Genomic DNA, 19,225 nt, shown 5'->3' with positions numbered 1-19,225 from the left:
AAAAAAACGGCATAAAATTAATTTTAATTTATATAAAATTTTTCTTCGGTGACTTAAATCGAATCATTTCTAAGTGTGCAAAGTAAAACGTTCAATTTAATGCCAAATTAATCTGTTTCGTTTTACTGGACCTCATATTATAGTAATAAGGATTCGATGGCTGTTAGAAAAGCATATTACATTTGACCTCTAATCTACATTCGTAGTAAATTTCTTTTCAGTCTTTATGTGAAAATTAATTACTTTTCCACATGTTTATTTAATGACCATAGATTAACTCTTCACTATCTTCTTTGCAATTGCTTTTCAATTTATTTTGCTTTTGTGCATTTTAAAAGTTCCATTAACTACTGGAAAACCACATAAAAAATTATAAACATGCCAAAGCTAAGCAATCACCAGCTAAGCACATAAACCACTTTGTGTGTTAGCCGAAAATATGTAATTGTTTGTGTAAGGAAAAGTGTAAGCTGTAATCCAATGAGCAAAATGTGCAGTTCTCTGTAAATCTTTGAAAGAAAAATGTTTGAGCAAAAGTTCTCTTCGAAATTTAGTGAAAGCTGCTTCTTTTGGTAAAAGCTATATTAGAACCATTTAGTGTGACGTTTACATTCTTCATATGGAAGATAAAAATGTCAATTGTTTTTTTTTTTTTGTTTTTAGATTTATCAACATTGTTTTTACTTCCTAAATGAAGCTTACGTTATCTTGGGTGCTGCAAAATTAATTTTGATGGTTGCAAATGTCAAAAACCGTGGCAAATAACTTTTTATATTACTTTGAGATTATTTCCTTTACAAAGTTTATATAGCTTGTTAATTTTATCTCGAAGAAAAGCTCTTTCGAAGCCTTTGAGTAGTCTACAGTTAATGATTTCGTGAGTTGGTTCTAGTTTGAGTTTCTTTGAAAAACTTTTCATGTTTTCTTAGTTGTCACGGACAAAGTCTTTTAAACTATTGTACTAATTATCTTTTCAAATCGTGTCTGACTTAGCAAATGCCCAAAGTTCCTCCAACTCTCTAGTTAACCTGCCATGAATAATTTTGTATAATCATATCGGATAATTTACCGCTATGTTCGATTGAAATTCGGTGTAGATATTTGTATATTCCGAAAAATCTAAATTATTTCGCAAAGAATCTTCACAAGTGAATTCTCTTCCATATTTTAACCGTGCTTGATATAGACCTCTGATACTAAACATTTTCTGCCGAGGGGCAAATTCTTTTAACAGGGTAATTGAAAAGTCCCCGGCTTGATGCTTCAGTTATCCATGCGTCGAGTCGGCATTACATTTCAAGATTTTGACTCCGCTAAGCCATCCTGCTCCATTAAATGACGGCATGGGTGCCCTTGGTTCAGCGACCATTCTCGCAAGGAAGGCTTTCAATAGCTTTATTTCCATTATTTTTCATCGCTCTTATGACATTTGTCCCAGGGGGTTACTGCGGTCTATGAGCGCGACGGCCAAATGTCGTTTCGCTGCCGTCGCTGCCTTGGACGTTGTCGTTATATCGTCCGCTTGCTTGACGTCTAGCTTCTCAGCTACGTCTCTGCACTTGCGCTTTCTCAAGGGCGTCTTCGGTTTGCTCTCCGTCAAACGCTGCCTCTTTCCAGCCGACATGCGATTAGCATACGATGGATCCGAGGCATTACACCAGTTACAAGTAACGGAGTATGTCCGGCCGTTCTTCACCTTCTTTCTGGCCCAAACCAGCCGTTTCAACACGTCCTCCTTAATGCTGGATTTGCCTTCGAGACGGTTACATATTCCGACCGCCGCCTTGTAACTCGCTTTTGCCTGCGCTTTTGCTCGACTTCATCCGGCGCCCGCTCTTGTTGCTCAAGTCAGTGAAAACAGTGGCAAAAACCCTTGAAATGTGCTTCAAATTGCTTCCACATCCATCGCTTTACAGATTTGGTCCCCAGCGACTATTTGCTGTTCTCAGGTCGCCAAAGATTGCTCGCTAGGAAGAAATTTTCGTCGAATGAAGAGATAATTGCCGGAAATGAGGCCTATTTTGAAGCAAAAGACAAATCGTACCACAAAGCTGGAATGGTCAGTCGAAGACTTTTCAAATGACCTGCTCAAAACTTCTCCCTACCATAAAACCCTGTCACCCTCAACTCTATGAAGTTTGATAGCTTTACCATCGAATGTAACAAATTTTGGTTTACTGGGTATAACCTCAAATATACGTAAGCCCATCTATTTGCCCAGACATGCATATGCCAAGTGTATAAGTGCAAACATATTTTCTAGGATTTATTTAACTGCTGTTCGGCACCACTAAATTGACCACTAAACGGACACAAATTTGAGCCGCCTAAATGCACATTAAGGACAACTATGTATACTGACAGTAACAACAACAACATGAAGGTTAAAAACAGCAAACAACAACAACAGAATAGAAAAAATACAAAAACAACACGTGCCACAAAGGGATAATGCTGTCTGATAATAAAAAAAACAATTTGGCTTATAATTTAGAAAGCACAAAAAAAAGACTCAAAGCGATTAAGTACGAAGTGTCAAGTGGTGGGTAAAGAGAGAAAAATATGAAACAGTTAGCGGAAGCAGATAAAGCGAAATAAAAGCTAACCAAAGTGAAAAGTTTGAGAGTGAAGGATAGCGCTGGCGCGTAGAAGGCGGCACTCGAGTAATGAAGACGAGGGTGAGAAGAAACAAAAAAGAGATAAATTTCAACGCGCTTACTAATAATGCTCACAGTTAGGTTACTAAAAAGCTGAGGGCGTATATGCTTAAGGAAAAAGGTCATAAGTATATAAGAAGCATACGTGTGACACTATATAATCGCTTATTGTATTAGAAGCGTGGCATACGATATCTAAGCATTATGGGGGATAAACACGCATAAGGCGATGACTTAAGATCAAAATTTATTTATGTATTTGCCCACATTGCTAAGGAGCAGACAAATTGCCGATAAACACAGTGAACAGTAATGTGTTAGGGTGGTACTAAAAGTTTACATCAAATCATCGGTCGGTTTCGCTTTCATTCGCTCATCGATTCGGCTAGTTTTCAATTAAATCAGACGATTGATGCTTGCTGGACATAACTTAACCTAAGTCGTGAAAACTAAACACTGAGGGATTCAAAAAAATTCGTGTTCGATATTTGTGCTCTAGGCTGGCAAACAACGGAGTTCCTCGAGGAGGATAAACTTCTTATAAGACTTTTCGATACTCATGAATTGTCCGACTGTTTATTCACCCAACAGTTTTTAGAAAAAACTATTCCCATGGAAAGCGTTCTCAAAATCTGTAATAAAACTAAGGACTTCTATGTCAAACGCCACTTGTGGATTACTGAACTTGATTAAATGAGCCTTTTGGCTTAATTGTTTCAAGCATAATTTGCAGGTATTAGTAAAACTCTGATAGCTGATCTACAGCGCCAACTCTGCAGTTAAAGTGAGTTGAAGAAGGATCCAAAGACCCTCTGGTCAGTCGTCGTCTGGCAGAAATTACGTGAACTCCTTAGTCTTGTGATGCAACTACACTTCTGGACAGTAGTACCGGTATTTACCAGCTAACCTCCTTATTATTCTTTCTGCAGCTTTTTCGAAGTGCATTTTAACAAGGACACGAGTTGAATTTTCCTTTTTTGTTTTGAATATACGCTCAGAAGTTGGTCCACCGACGAACAATCAAGAAATATTTATACCTCGGGCAGGGTATATTAAGTTTGCAATACCCAGAAGGAAACCATGGATACCTTATAAAATATATAGTATATAAATTATCAGGGTTACGAGCTGAGTGGATTTAGCCATGTACGCGAACTAGTCCCTCAGTTTTTCAGATAACGATATCAAAATTTTCCTATGTATTTTCCTCCGCAACCAGCTACTCATTAATACTAACAGGCTGAACGATCAAAATCACGCTCTTGTTGGGAAATTTTTTTTAATTGACAAGATATTTTTCGGAAATTTCTAAAACAATACTTCGACATACCAAATGGAGTTCTTGTGTTGAAACGTTTTGTAAGTGACTAGATAACTCTACGAAGTTTGGCTTAGTGTTCAAAACAACGCAACTATCTCGAACTCTTTTATGATATTAGAAATGCATTTGGGAAGAGTATTATATTTTTGATGTTCCTTGATCCTATCGGCCTCGTTCTCTGAAGGTTATATCTTTTATAAGGACCATTATATCCACAAGAGATGGTTTAATGCTATCACAATGGACTTTACAGTTTCGATGTCTAAGCTTGTCTCTTTTGTGGTAATAATGTGGGCATAATCAACCAACCCAATTCATCGAGACCGTGAACCTAGTCAAACCAACAAAGTTCAGGCTTGCCCCAGGAGGAAAAAAAGCTCATGGAACGTCCTTTGTTAGGGACATAATTTCGAACTGTAATTCTGAGGGGTCCCAACTCTACAAGTCTCTCATCATCCCTGTCTTGCTGCATAGTGCAGAGGCTTGGACGATGAGAATATCTGGTGAGTCGGCGTTACGAGTTTTCAAAAGAAAAATTCTGCGAAAGATTTATGGTCCTTTGCGCATTGGCAACTGCGAATACCGCAGTCGATATAATGATGACTTGTACGAGATATATGACGACAGCAACTATGCTGGCTAGGTCATGTCGTCCGGATGGACGAAAACACCCCAGCTCTGAAAGTATTCGACGCAGTATCCGTCTGAGGGAGTAGAGGAAGAGGAAAACATTCCTGGCTACACTTGAAATGTCCAATTGGCACCAAACAGAGTAAATGAAGAACGACTGGCGCGCTAGTGTAAACTCAGCTATAACTGCATAAGCGGTGTCTACGCCAATAAAGAAGAAGAAGAATTCTGGGGGCATGTACATACATATATCAGGGGTCAAATTTAGCGGCACATCTTAATTCAACATTTATATGTTAAAGTTTCTTGTACGAAGAAGAAATGCCGAAACGGAGTTTAATGTTTAGTACAGATGATGCATAGGCCTTTTTCTACATTTAAGAATCACCCTCAAGTAAAATCAACGAAGGTTGGAAGGCATTTTTTGTTTTGTCCTTAGAGCGTAGGCGACTCAATAAGTCGCCCATTTATTTGCTTCGGCTCTCGATTGTTTATTGCATTGTTGTAGATATTTGAATTGGCGCGACAGCGCAAATCCAGCGATAAATGTTATGGGCAGCGCTATCAACAATGGCTACCGAAATTAAGTTAGTTGTTCAACGAAAGCAACAACAATAATAACAACTGCAACAACAATATCAACAGCAGACAAAAATGACTTCTTCCAGCGCATAAATTTCGAGGGACAAATTTCGTTGTGCTTGGGAAGTGGCTTGTTATAAACGGCTTACCAGGCGATATATGTTGCCATTAGCTTTCGTTTTGACTGCTGCCATCTCCCCTTCGCCCGTACGCCAGTTTCCGCACCAGCCAGCGCATACAAGCCACTTTGTATCGCCGTACTAATCCAAAAAGATCAGCAATCGATAATGTAGTGCCGGCAGAGTGAGGTCAAACAGCCGCGCGCTCAATGCCTCAAAAGCAACTGCTGCAGCTATCGACACGCATGAGTGTATGTGTGTATACCATGCTCGGTCTCGGTCTGAGGCAGTTCAATAGGCTGGTAGGTGTAAAGTTCTAAATTTTCTGTGCACTTACGTAAGCACATAAACACATACATACGTGAATTCGACTGCGTAACTACATATGTGCGCTTACGGATTTGTTGTTGTTGCTAGAAAATATTTCAGCAAATCCATTTATCGATGATAATGTTAATGTTGCTGGTCATTCGTTGGCCAAAACATGGCTTTTAGCCGGCACGACACTAGCCGCCTGCCCAGTCCATGGGCACCAGTGATAAAGTGCATTGGCAGGATTTGCCTGGCAGATACAAAGTGTAGATTATGTCCCGCTTTGTAGTCTATGCTCATGCAGCAGGCATTAGTGGATAATGTGCTGCAACAAGCGGCAGTGAGGAGCTTTTTGTGAGAGATTAATATGCTTCCGCACGCAAGTTGGTAGGCGCGCAGCGAGCTAGTGAAGTGACATCAAGTGGAAATGGAGATGCTTGGGTTTGGTTAAATGCAGACGCGTAGAGTGGAGGTACACGTGTAACCGAGCACGACACACGTGCGCATATGTGCTTAAGTAATTAAATGTGCAAGCAGAGTTGAATATATGTCGAGCACGTAGCAAGCAGGCGGTTCATTATGTTCTATTTGCTGCTGTTGAGGCGCCTACTAACCGCTGGAGTTGATGGGTGCAGGTATTGTCAACAAAGCCGTCTAATGAGTTCCCAGTCAATATCTGGCTGACGGGTTAAAATTTATTTGGTATATATCTTTTTGAGAGATCTCTATAGAAGTTTTTTTGATTATGTAAGGGCTTATCCAATTTTGGTTGTCCGTTTTATATATATGGACGACTACTCCTGATCGTTCTGGCATTTGAACTCCTATATATGAACCTACCAGAATAACCTAACCTATTTTAGTTCATTTGAAACGGCAATTCAACCAGAATTAGGAGGGTCTCTCAAATCCAGTCGAGCTTTAAGCTTCATTTTTGTAGTGATAGATCCTACGGAGGCCCCCGTTAGTATGCCTGAGAGTCTTTTAGTACATTCCTCGACTTTAGAATCGAGAGAATTCCAAAGTAATTTCTGGTAAAGAATATTCATTGCATGATATCTGCAAAGTTTGTAGTATTACGGACTTATAGGAAATGTTACCATTAATAAGAATGGAGGTTTCTTTTTTATCTAAGCACTTAAGCCCTATTTTCAACAGTGGTAATGATCCGTTTGGCTGCGAAACATAATTTCACTAGAATCAGAAAGCTACTTAGACTATGGAAAATCTTACGTTTTCGACAGAAAATGAGAAAGTGTCTGATTATAAATCTCTTATTTAGCTTCGTTGTAATTGTGAATCGTTTAAAGACACACGTTCTTTTCTGAAAGTTTTCGTCAGTGTCTTCGCCTGTAAGGAAGATTTGACATCGATACATTTATTGGTTGGTTAAAGAAGGATATCTATTTCACATTACCTAGTCTGTCGTCCTGAATGCCAGATATCTACGCCGATGACATCGATATCATTGGTTATAACAACCGCGTCGGGTCAGGTTGTGAAGAACAAAATATCTGCTATTATCAAACAAACAGTCATGGCATTCGCGACTGGCTCCTACGTCACTGTTGACAGTCATAACTTTGAAGTTGTAGATAGTTTCGTATATTTGGGAACCAACGCAGAATAACCCTTGTCAACAAGTGCTATTTCGGGCCGAGTGGGCAATTGAGAAGAAAAGTCATTTATCAACGAACAAAGACCAAATTCCCCGTCCTGCTACATGGTGTATAGGCATAGAAGATGACAATATCTGATGAGTCGGTGTTATGAGTTTTCGAGAAATTTATGGTTCTTTGTCAGTCGATGGAACGATAAGCTGTACGAGACGACATTGACATACTTGTAGTTCAGCGAATTAAGAGACAGCGGCTATGCTGGCTAGGTCATGTCGAAAGAATGGATGAAATCACTCCTGCTCTGAGAGTATTCGACCCAGTACTCGCTGGGGAAGCAAACGAAGAGGAAGAATTCCATTCCATTGGAAAGACCAGATGGAAAGGAACCTGGCTTCACTTCTAATCTGCAATTGGCGCCAGATAGAAGAAAGAAAGAAGGACTGACACGCTATTTTAAACTCGGCTGTAACCACGCAAGCGGTGTCTACGTCAATAAAGGTTAGATGAAGTTAATATGTTACGCCAATGAGCCACGCATGGACCAGTTTGTTCCTTTGCTATACCAGATGGAGTTCACTTGCTAAGTTCAAGAGGAGTAGCCATCGTTTAGAATGTCTTCGCTTGACGCGAGTTTTACCGACTCTGCGGCCTCACTATCGATACCTCTTTCAGTATATCACACTGTGGGGACCGAAGGTGCTTACAGCGTAATCTTGTCGATGCGAGACAAGTGCACAAGAGATGCTCCATTGTTTCCCTGGTGCCTCGCTCTATATATTTCCTGCAGTCTTCTTAATCTGTCAGTCCTATCTTGCGGGCGTCTGTTGCCATCAGACAGTGGCCAGATAGTACTCCCTACGTCAATAAAGAAGAAGAAGATAAGTCTACAGCGATCCTTAAATTTTCCTACTGGCATTACAACCTTTACATCTATAACTTTGATATTGTTAAACATCGTCACCTAAGTCTTCACCACACCCATCGTTTTCCATAGTTATTTGCTGCGACTCAAGTATGCTTAGTTATACATACCTACTAAACTCGGTCCAAGTATCAAACAATCATTAAATACCAGCAAAATATAACTATGTATGTAACTAGCGCCTTGGCATACCGTATTATCAACATTCTTAGTTTCTGCCGTTAGTGCCACTGCCGCTACCTTCAACTTGTTTAATGGCAGCTAAACAATACATGGTCTAATTTGGGAAACAACAGAGTTGCTTTGCATCTGCATTATTGCATGGCGCAGCTCATCACTATGAATGGCCATTATGTCCGGCTCAACGGTATTGATGAGTAATTAAGTTGCCATTCAAATGCACAAGTACTTAAGCGGGACGAGTTTACGCAAATGTCTGCCGGATATGCCCGTATATACACTCGATTGTTCGAAAGCTGTGAGTGTGTTAAAGCAAGACCACAGCTGGTATTTTTGGCTTAGCCACATGCAGTAACTCTCGGTTTAATATCTTAACATGTTGCTTAAGCGGTTTAAATTTAATATATGTGTAATGGTTTGGTTACTTAATGATCATATGGAAATTACAAGAGCATATTGTGTAAGTACTTTTGCGAAATGAAGCAATGTATAGGATATTTTGAGATTAAGTATTTATTGATTGTTATTTGGAGTGAAGTTCTAAAGTCTCGCATCAGGTGCTTGGGAGTTTCCAATTCCATGTCGTTGAACCGGTAGAGACTATACCCTTGTTAAATAGGTACTTCTAATCAATAGATCCAAGGACCCTAACTCTCCGTCTAAAGACAGCAGTGGTGCATTTCCAATTCATGTCAGTGTTAAATAGTGTGTAAAATGCCACAAGTGGCGGAGATTTACCTCTCGGGTGATTGATTACGCTTTTAAACCTAGTAAGGTTACAATCATTAATCCATTAGCATCTTAGCATAGCGCATTCCTATGAGTTGATGTCAATACTTTTCTTGCCACTCTTCCCTCCTTGAGGAGCTGCTCGTTTTTATCAATCGCACTATAGAGTTTCAGTTCTGCCCTCCTGTAGTAGTAGTTGCAGTGCGAGCAAGCTCGTCAACTAGTTCATTCCTGACTACACACCTGCCATCCAGATGAGATGTACTTGGTTGTGAACTGCTAGCTTATTCAGTCGTGCACTCCTGCATCAACAGCGAAGGATCTCCTGAAGTACCGCTAGACTATCGCTGAGCATGACGCTACTTTCATGGCCAAAGCTTCGTTGGAGATTTATCTCTACACAACGGCTTGTAGCTAAATTTCTGTTTCGAAAATGCTAGGAAACGTCCGACAGGTATGGAATGTTTGGTACGTGGTCCTGCACTGCATGATAGTATACTACATATACTGGTCTCTGGCATGGTTCTCAAACAACGCACGCTCGTTTGGCGATAAGGCGTCAAGGAAGCCAAACTTGCGTTTGTTTTCCGGCACGCTTTTACCTGTACCGGAGTTGACGTTGTCAGTTGTGTTGTTGTTTTTGGTCCACCCTTTTTCGCTCATCACCCCGATCCGGGTTTATTGCTTTTAAAGGGGAACTTAGAAGTCCACCGCAATAGAGCCCCATAAAGCGGTAAGGCCACCGTTTAGCCGAATTAATATCCTGGCTGCCAATCATCCAACGAATATGGATCCAATGGGTATGGGAGTCGCTTAACATCCTGGATTAGAAGGTGACAGCCTGCATAAGACCTCTAAGAACCCACTTGAGGAGTGTCTTTGTTGTTGTTGTTTTTTGTTACACCTGTTTCGCTCATTACGATGATCTGCCGGATTTATGCTTTCAAAGGGAAAACAGAAGTCCGCCGCTCTGGAGCCTAATAGCGCGATAAGCCCTCCTTTACTTCCTAAGGCGGCCTAGTGTTGGAGGTGACAGCAGCTTGAGGCCTCTAGAAACCCACTTGAGAAGTGCCGTACAGCACCACTCACAACGATTGGGAGGGACCGAAAATGCCTTGTGGCTTAAACCCATCCATTGGGTTCTGATAAATCAAGTCTTGGATTTTCTGACTTAAATAAGTGTTTTTCAAAAATTACCATTACGAAATATTTTATGAGAACTAAAAGCTTTCGCATTTATAAATTACAAAAAATATATTATTTAAAGGAACCATATCATTCTGCGTAGGTTAGAGCAAGCTCTTGACTCAAATTCATGCTAATGTAGAAACCCATAGTTTCATTAGTTCAAACCAACCCAACTAGTGTTCAGCTACCTTGAAATCTATAGAGGAAGGCACTGCAAAGTGAGTTGGTAGTTCACATCCTTACATTTTCAAACACGCTATAATAATACAAAATTTGCGACGCAATGAAAGCATAGAAGCGCAAAAGTACTGTTTTTCATTAGAACAGCCATTTTGTATGAAAATATCTACTCCAACAACTGCGTAGTGTAATTATCATAATTTCTGTGAATTTTTATGACTTTTGTGTGAAGTTTTTCGCAGTAATGCCATCAACTAAAAATATTACCTCCGCTTTTTACGCACGGAAGACGGGAAAAGAAAAACTACAATTAATTTTAAGACTGCAGAAATGTGTGTTAGACGTTGTCGGGGTTTTATGACGATGTTCACTTTTGCTTACACGAAACTTAGAGAGCATTCGCATTTTATGTCGTTCACTTCACTCATCGATTCATTGAAGTCTGCGTGTCTACTTTTGTGTCGCCTGGGCGCACACTTTCCTTTCGACTATCGCAGCTGCATGCATAATACTCTATAGAGATGTGGTAATATATTTATATGTAGTTAGTACATATATGTCGCACGTTTCAGTTTATGTCGGGCAATTGGCCGACTTGCATGTTCGATTTTTATTACTACACAAATTTGCTGCCAAATAAAAATCAAGCAAAACTTCGGTAGTGTCGAGTGCGGAAAGAGCCAAGAAGTTTTTGCATTCACTTTGCTGAAGTCACCAAAGCATGAGGACCAACGTATCCGGTGGCGACATTTATAAAAGACCAACGCATCTTTTGTGACGCCAGCAGCAACAATGTAGCTTGCAAACACTGTTTAATAAAAATGAATGTGGTGCTTATGAATGTGTTTTTGGACGCTCTCTCCTAATTGGTTGGGTTGCGGACTTAGTCCATAGTATGCTTCTATTAATTTTAGTGCATTCCGTTGTTTGAAAATTTTGTTACTTTTTTAAACTAAAAAATTATTTATATATTTTTTTTTTGGAAGCGAGTGGCAAAAGAACGTTCAACTCGGATGGAATTTCACCAAAAGTGACTAGTAAAATTGTTTCTTTAAAATATGCTGCACTTTGTTTAATGTTTGAAGGGATTTAGACGGTAGTTAATTAAAAACTTTATGAATATTTTATTTCAAATCGTTTATTTTAAACGAGTGTTTGTTTGCTACACGCTTAAGCTCTAAGTCATCGAAGGAACGGATAGTATGCATGGGAATACATTTGATAGGTTAAGTTAAACCGGTAGTCAATAAGCCACGCATAGACCAGTTTTGGTCCTTTGCGATACCAGATGGAGTTCAGTTCCTAGGTCCAAGAGAAGTAGTCATCCTTTAGGATGCCTGCGACGCGAATTTTAACAGACTCTGCGGCCTCACTATCGTTGCCTCCGTCAGTGTATCATGCCATGGGGACCCCAGATGCTTACAGCGTAGTCTTAATAATATGAAACAAGTGTAAAAGTGGTGCTTCGTTATTTCCCTATTGCATTGCTCTAGACATTTTCTGCAGTCTTCTCGATCTGTCAGCTCCATTCTGCGGGCGTACCAGACAGTGACCAGTCCGATCATGCTCCTACAGCCTTTTCTATCTATTGCCATTTGGAATTTTGTTTACTTCCGATATAGCGTTTTGCATATGACTTTTGCAGTCTTGCACCCTGATAGCTCGTTCCAACTGGTTTTGATTTTCTTTACCACGTTTCTGTCGAGGACGTCCATACGACGATGCATAGGTTTCCCAATATTGATCACGTTTTCGTGCCTTAGGCGTATACCATTCTTGGCAATCTCGTCCACTATTTGATTGCCCTCGATGCCTTTATGGCCTGGAACCCAGTAGAAGAGAAGTTGTTTACTTAGATTTTGATTTTGGAATTGCCTGCAGGTGCATTCGAGGCCAACTCCGCGACTTCCGCAATAGCAAAGACCTCAGCTTGAAATATACTGCAGTGGTTCGGTAACTTAGAAGGTTGCCTTACGCCTAACTCTGGGCAGTATATCCCGCACCAACACTATCGTTCATTTTCGAGCCATCAGCATAGATATTTATAGTGATGCCATCTTTTCCTATTTATACTTTGCACTTTCTTTCCAGTTGAAAAGTGAGGTAATGTAGCCGGTGTTTGCTCAACCGCCATTACCCATCGAGCTATGCCCGAAGGTTCTATATGTAAATTGTCCTGTAGCCTGTCCCGCTGATTTTGCTACGCAGTTTTTAGCGAAGACGATTGAAATGTCTGTTAAGTTGTTGGATCTCCATTAGTAATTTACGTTCTAGCACTGGACCAATGAACCTCGCTTACGCTTAGCAGGGGCTAATCGACAACCGCTCCTGTGTGGCTGCAGTATCTTTTTGGCCTAAAGTAGAAGGCAGGAGAACAGGCATTCATGCGGTAAGGCTAAAAATCTTTGTGGGCCTAAGTTGTCAATATTGTATGGATGAAGGTGAAGCAGAAACATCGAGGTACTTTTTTCGCCATTACCCAGACTTTACTTGGCTGAAACATCTCGGAAGTTGGAGGAAAGTAGGAGGTAACACAACGGACCATCGTTCTAAGCTATCCAAGTTATACCCCTGTTAGAAGCGACTTCTTAACCAAACCTAACCTAACCTAACCGGACATATGAATCACCGCGATACACGAGGCGTATGAGTAAGCCCATTAAAGTTATGTTAAACTAACTGACTGGTTGGTTTTTTAGCACATACCATATGTCGGTTAGAGCTAGCTCAATAAAATTAAAGAAGAAGTGCTTATATTTTGTTTATTAGGAAGAAAAAAAATTGACATCAGTTCTAGAGAGTTACTCATTGTTCGCATGCGTGAACTTGTCTGTTTCCACGTAATAATTTTGGTTAAAGGCATCAGAGTGAGACGGTAAAAACAGTGGCCAGGTCAGCATTGACAGTCAGGAAGATTTTGTTATGTATTTGGGAAGGTATCATTTATTAAGAGTTGCTCCGCCACGACCAAAACTCTTAATTCGAACTTAAACTGTGAACAATTGGAGCATCTAAAGAATATAGTGGGTCAAGAATGACCACCTTTAGTCATTAAGAAACGAATTGTGTTCCATTAAATCAACGCCAGATCATAAACTTCGATAGTGATTGGCTAGTAGCTCGGAGGCCTTGATGGGAATGTTGCTATGAATGCATAAACAGTTCGGACTTGGCACTAAATACTTACCATCTGTTTCTCCTTATGGCCAGAAGAACGCGAAGCTAAATCACCCGAATACGGTGGTTGCGGAACGATATTGGTTGAAAATTTGGCGAAAAACTCACGAAGAATCAATGCAGTATCCGACGGTTCATTATCATGGTGCGAAAGTTATAGGTCCATAATTCCGGGCTCTTTTTACGAATAGCTTTGCACTAAGGACGCACAACACTCAAATAGTATTCCTTGTTGACAGTTTGGCCAGGCGGAAGGAGTTCGGAGTGCACCACACCTCGATAAGCGAAGAGAACTGTCAACATAACCTTGATTTTTGACCTGTTTTAACGTGTTTTTTTCGGCTTCGGCTCACCTTTGTCACGGTATTCCGCCGATTGATCGTCTGTTTCTGGGTTGTAAGCAAAAATTCAAAGCTCGTCGCCACTAATAATATGTTTCTCGATATTCTGGTATTCGGAAAACATTGTTTCACAGTCGTTACCGCGACGCTGTTTTTCAAAAAAATTTTGTGATTTTGGAATCAATCGTGCTTTTACTTTTCTTAGGCTCAACTGATTTTTCAAAATGGTTTTCACTTATCTTTCCGACATTCCAACGATGTTAGTAAGATCTCTAACTGTTAATCGTCGAATTTCAAGAACTAATTCATCAGCAATTCTGGCATCATAATCACCAATAACTCATGAGGGTTTCTAGCTCTTGAGGGACCTGAATCATTATTACAGCCTTACTTATCTCCGCAGACTGTCAGCTATCGGATTTTGTGATAACTTTTGTGCATGTGTTATTTGAAATGGTCTTCTCCATATCCACCGAATGCTGCATTACTCGTTGATTTCGTTATCTTACAGACTCAACTAAAATTCTATAACTCATTAATTAGCAAAAAAAAAACACTTCTGAGCGTTTAATGCCCGGTTTCACAGTCCATACTTAAGTTGTGTTGAAGATAAAAAAGGAAAATAGTGTTTTACAGTCCAGACTTAAGTTATGCTTAACTACTGAAAATGGGAGACTTAAGCAGTGCTTAAGTAACAGCCGATTTGATTTTAAATGTTTTGTATTTCCAGTTATTTGTCAAAAGAAGAATAATAAGAAATAAGAAGTTATTTTTTGTGAAAAAATATGAAGTCGGATTGGGATTCGCAGCTGTTCCAATAGGTGCTCCGACTCGCTGGTGGTAAAATTTGGCGTTTTTCTTTGTTGTTTTCATCCATTTTCGATATAAATTTCCTTTTATATATTGTCTGTTACTCGTATAATTTAAATATTTCAATCATATTTTTATGGATGACATTTGTAGAACATATGTTGCCCATAAGGTTGCCATATATCTTTTTAAAATTTTCTAGAAATTAAGCATTGACTGTGAAACCCAAATGACTACTCAGTCCGAAACAATGCTTGGCTAAAATTTTATGTGGGCACAACGTAAGTATGGACTGTGAAACCGGGCATAAGAATTCCCCAATACTCTGCTGGCTTAGATTCACAATCAAAAACTACCAATAAAGCCTTGAGTACCACACAAGAAAGGATCATTAAAATATGGCTATTCGTGAAGTCAAACTCTGCACTTTGATTGCAATGGATGTCGAATTGATATTTGGGTCGCCAAATGGTCTGCATAGCTCTTTGCGCCATTTTGGCAAATGTGTTTATGGACGATGAACTATGGACGACACTAGCAGCGGCTGCGAGCGCCGAAAAGTGCAGCTATGAGTAGCGTGTGCCTGTAACACTCCACATGTATGGTCTAATGGAAGGTACGAATCTGCCTTTCTACGAATATGCTCATACGGACGTTGCATGTGATGTCGATTGGTGCAGGGCAATATCGCAGCACTTAACGTTCGAGTCGGCTTCAATGCCTGAGGGCACCCACTCGGCTTTCGCATTTGACCATTGATGCCTGTGGACAATGCGATGAATTGAAATTGCGTTTGTCTGCTTTGGTGAAATAGTGACCAAGCGCATCTCTATGTATGTAAGTGTGTGCATTTGCTTCAAGCGCAAAATCTCTATTGCCCACACATACAGTAGAGAGCGCAAGTGTGCAAGTGCCTATTGAAATACAAGTGTGAAATAAGTTGCTTAAAATCACAAAGCGAATGGAATATATTTCTGCTTCCAACGCTGGCCAAACTGTTTACATATACACACTCTTTCATAGATTTATATATACATATTTTTGTCTCGGCTTATGCTTTATGAATAAATTTCCTGTGTATTATGAGCGCTGCTCCCTGTTATGGAGCACTGCGTCCAACTTTCTGCTTTCTTTTGTTCCATGTATTGAACTGGTTTCGTAGTGTCTGTGAATTGATAAATTGATAGTGTGTATTAAAAATGCATAAGCCAAAAGTAGGGCTTTGGCAAAGCTAGCTTAACTCACTCTTTTTTCGTAGTACTGAAGTTTTATGGGGTGAATATATGCTTGGTTTCTTTTAACAAAGTTAAAGCTCGAAAATTTAAATTTAAGGAAGCTTGATTGAGATCTGGTATTTCGCTTCTTAAATTTTCGGTAATTTTACTATTTTTAAATTGCAGGGATTTTTTAATTTTGTTCTGAAAGTATAATATCTGAAGAATTAAGTAATTTTCAACCAATATAACATTATAGGAAAGAAGCTCGTCGATTATTGTCGAAGTCTTGGACATAATCTGGTTTTGGGATGGTCGCACTTATATTAATCGATTTTTACTTATTTTTAAAAACCAATTTAAAATCAATTGTCAAGAAATACTAAAGGAGGTTACAGGTGATTGATAAATGTGGTCCACCTTAAATTAATACCCTTAAAAAACAATGTGTAATATTATTTATAAGGTGTATTTTAAATTGGTCCCATTTTGGGACTTTGAGCCAGAGTCAAAGTTGCAGCAGAATCTTTTTCGGTCGCGGAACTCTTCAGTTTCAAGCTACCAGATCACTATAGCGTCTTTCAAGCGTAGGTGATTGCCATCAATGTATCGGCAGATATACTGCTCCGAAGTGCAGCGTCCTTTAAATAGTTGTACTTTGAGCGTTATGGATGTGTGCTCAAAAGTAGTCAAGAAGTGCATGACCTCATAAGCAATAACTTCTTTTGTGCGGTCACAGTAGAATCACCGGAAGCTACAAATCTGATGTGCTTACTGGGGGAGCACTCTTACTTCAATCCTATTGGAGGCGCATCGGCTTTCCGATGTCTTAGTGTTGGATTTCCAGTGAGCTCAGCAAGTGCTGGTCAACAACCAGAACTGCTGCGACTGCGAGATTTTTCTGGTTCAAAATAAATCGAACTTCTTGCATTTAGCAAAGTAAATTTCGCCGCAATTGTAAGAGTTCTGACTGGACACACGTTGTGCGACTAAATATTTCATGGGACGATTTGCCAAAGCTGTATGAATCAAGACTTGGTGGAAACATCTTATCACTTTCTTCTTTAATTCCCGGTTTTTTTACCGGACTAAGATTGAAATATCTAGTTAGAAATACCTTTGAATTACCTATCGAAGTGACTGGGTTAATAGTAACCACCTTAATACATTTGTGGGGTTCTCAAAACCCTTGATCAATCTTTTTCAATAAGACCAAAGACAATTATCGAAGTCCTACAAAGATCCATCGGTTTTGGAACAACCCTACAACCTAACTTAATCTAATCTAGGTAATTTGGGTTAGCGTAGCTACATACATCTCCATTAGGAAAGAGGTTTGAGTTGTTTACAATTGTATAGAGTTTCGAAAAAATTTAAGGTTGTGCTTAGTATAAGAGGCCGTTAAAAGAAATCCATTATAAGAATCTATTAGATTGTTCACTTTTTTTTTTGATAAAATTTTGTCATTTTGATGGTAATTTCATAAGTCATTCTCATAGAAACCCATAGTCCTGTTTGAAAATAAATTGTGACAATCCATTTTCATAGGCCTACCTGGTCGATTTTTTCTACAAACTTTCTAATTGTTGACAATACAGGTACGAACTAAAAGTGGATATTTCCTCGGCAATCCACCGATTATAGAAAACCTTTCTGACCATCAGATCACAGCGATTCGACCACGACCATTTTCCGTGGAATTTGTTGTAAGTGATCCAATTTTCATCACCAGTGACTACGCTATATTGATCGATTTTTTTGTGATTCAGAAATGATTTGCTGATTAAATTGTGTTAACACGTGTGGTACCCATATATGAAGCTTCTTTTGTATCCTTTTTAACTGGTTTCAAATAAAATTTTGCACAATTTTTAGTTCCTGGAAAATGGAAGTGGTGAAGAATAGTATAGTGTAGTATTGTTATTTTTGTCCTTTGGAACGCCATGACACATTCTGCACATAAATTTAAAGCGTACTCTCTAGTTTACAGCCCATGCTCAGGCAAGTTTACTCTCTTGTCTTGCTGTTGAAACATATTTCCTGTATGATGTTCTGTATTATGATTTTTTTTTTTCAAATAATACGAAAATGGTTGCTCAGTAAATAATATTATAAGAACCATAAAAAATGCTGAGAACTGTTTTGTGCTAAGAAGCTTTATAAAATTGCTTTATATGTGGGTTTTCCATCTCACAATGCTCTTTCTAATTTAGCATCTTACCATATGATGGTTGCCATTCTCCTGACAACCACAAAATTCATTTTCAATATGTGACTTATCTCGCGCCATTTTCTTCTTGTTAGAATCTCTAAAGCTCTTAGTTGCTAATGGAGGTGTGGCAAAATATAATCTGGAATCTCTAGCAAAGATGCATTTCGAGGTCGGCCATGTTCCGCTATAGCTTTGACGCATTATGCGAAAATTCATAAATTCAAATTACACAGTACAACAGCTATTCTGGGGGGTGAGAAATTTCAACTCAGGGTGATGGTAGTAGGTCAGTATAGTAAAACCCTCAAAGGGCTTGGCGTTCGTGTCAGTTGTTTTTTATGGCCTTTTAAATTTTTCCCTTATCTTGATGTTTTTTCGCTTAGTTGTAACATTCTGGCAAAAAAAAAAAAAAAAAACTACGTCTCACCCCCCAGACAATAATCCCAAAAATGTTCCACAGTGTTACCAAACATCGCCCTTGTTTTGCTAAGTCTACAGCTGTCATCATATTCAGTTCCTTGGTGGGTTGATTTGGTGCGTCGTCACAAAAGCTCTCGACCAAATCAACCTCAACGTTGTTCTTTTTTCTCTGGCTTATATAAGAGTTTATGTTGAATTCTATATTGTGTATATAGTGTCAATTGCAGGCACCTCTCACCTCAACATTTTGTGGTTTCTAACAAATTTCAGTATCAGCACACTTTGCCTTAACTTTAAACATTTCAATGCGTTGTTGCTTTTGCTTCTTCGAATGTGTGTTTATGGCATGGGCCTTTTCACATTTTCACCGAATGTTTCCACTGAAAAGCGGTCAGAAATATCATCTAAAGTAGTTACGCATGTTACGGAAACCAAATTCGATCTGGTACATTTCTCATACGTCACGGCGTCCATTGAATGCCTAAAAGCAACAATCTATTGTATTTTGGGGGTATAAGAAGTTTTTTTTAAGAAGTTTGATGCAAACAACTTTGATTTGATCCCTTAAATTGTGGAGTTGGTCAAGTAGTCGCACAGTGCAGTGAGTTGGAT

General features: G+C 39.3%; 1 protein-coding gene across 1 annotated transcript; it reads right to left on the bottom strand.

Moving 5' to 3' along the window:
* Nucleotides 1-1,267: 1,267 nt before the first annotated feature.
* On the bottom strand, nt 1,268-18,271 carry LOC126759303 (uncharacterized). The gene is given in 2 exon segments (XM_050474038.1): nt 1,268-1,801; nt 18,203-18,271. Coding segments are annotated over 2 exon segments (603 nt in total).
* Nucleotides 18,272-19,225: the final 954 nt, after the last annotated feature.

This window comes from Bactrocera neohumeralis, chromosome 5, assembly GCF_024586455.1.
Source record: "Bactrocera neohumeralis isolate Rockhampton chromosome 5, APGP_CSIRO_Bneo_wtdbg2-racon-allhic-juicebox.fasta_v2, whole genome shotgun sequence".
NCBI lineage: Eukaryota > Metazoa > Arthropoda > Insecta > Diptera > Tephritidae > Bactrocera > Bactrocera neohumeralis.
Note: the sequence above shows the minus strand (reverse complement) of the source record. Positions and strands in the feature narration are given on the sequence as shown.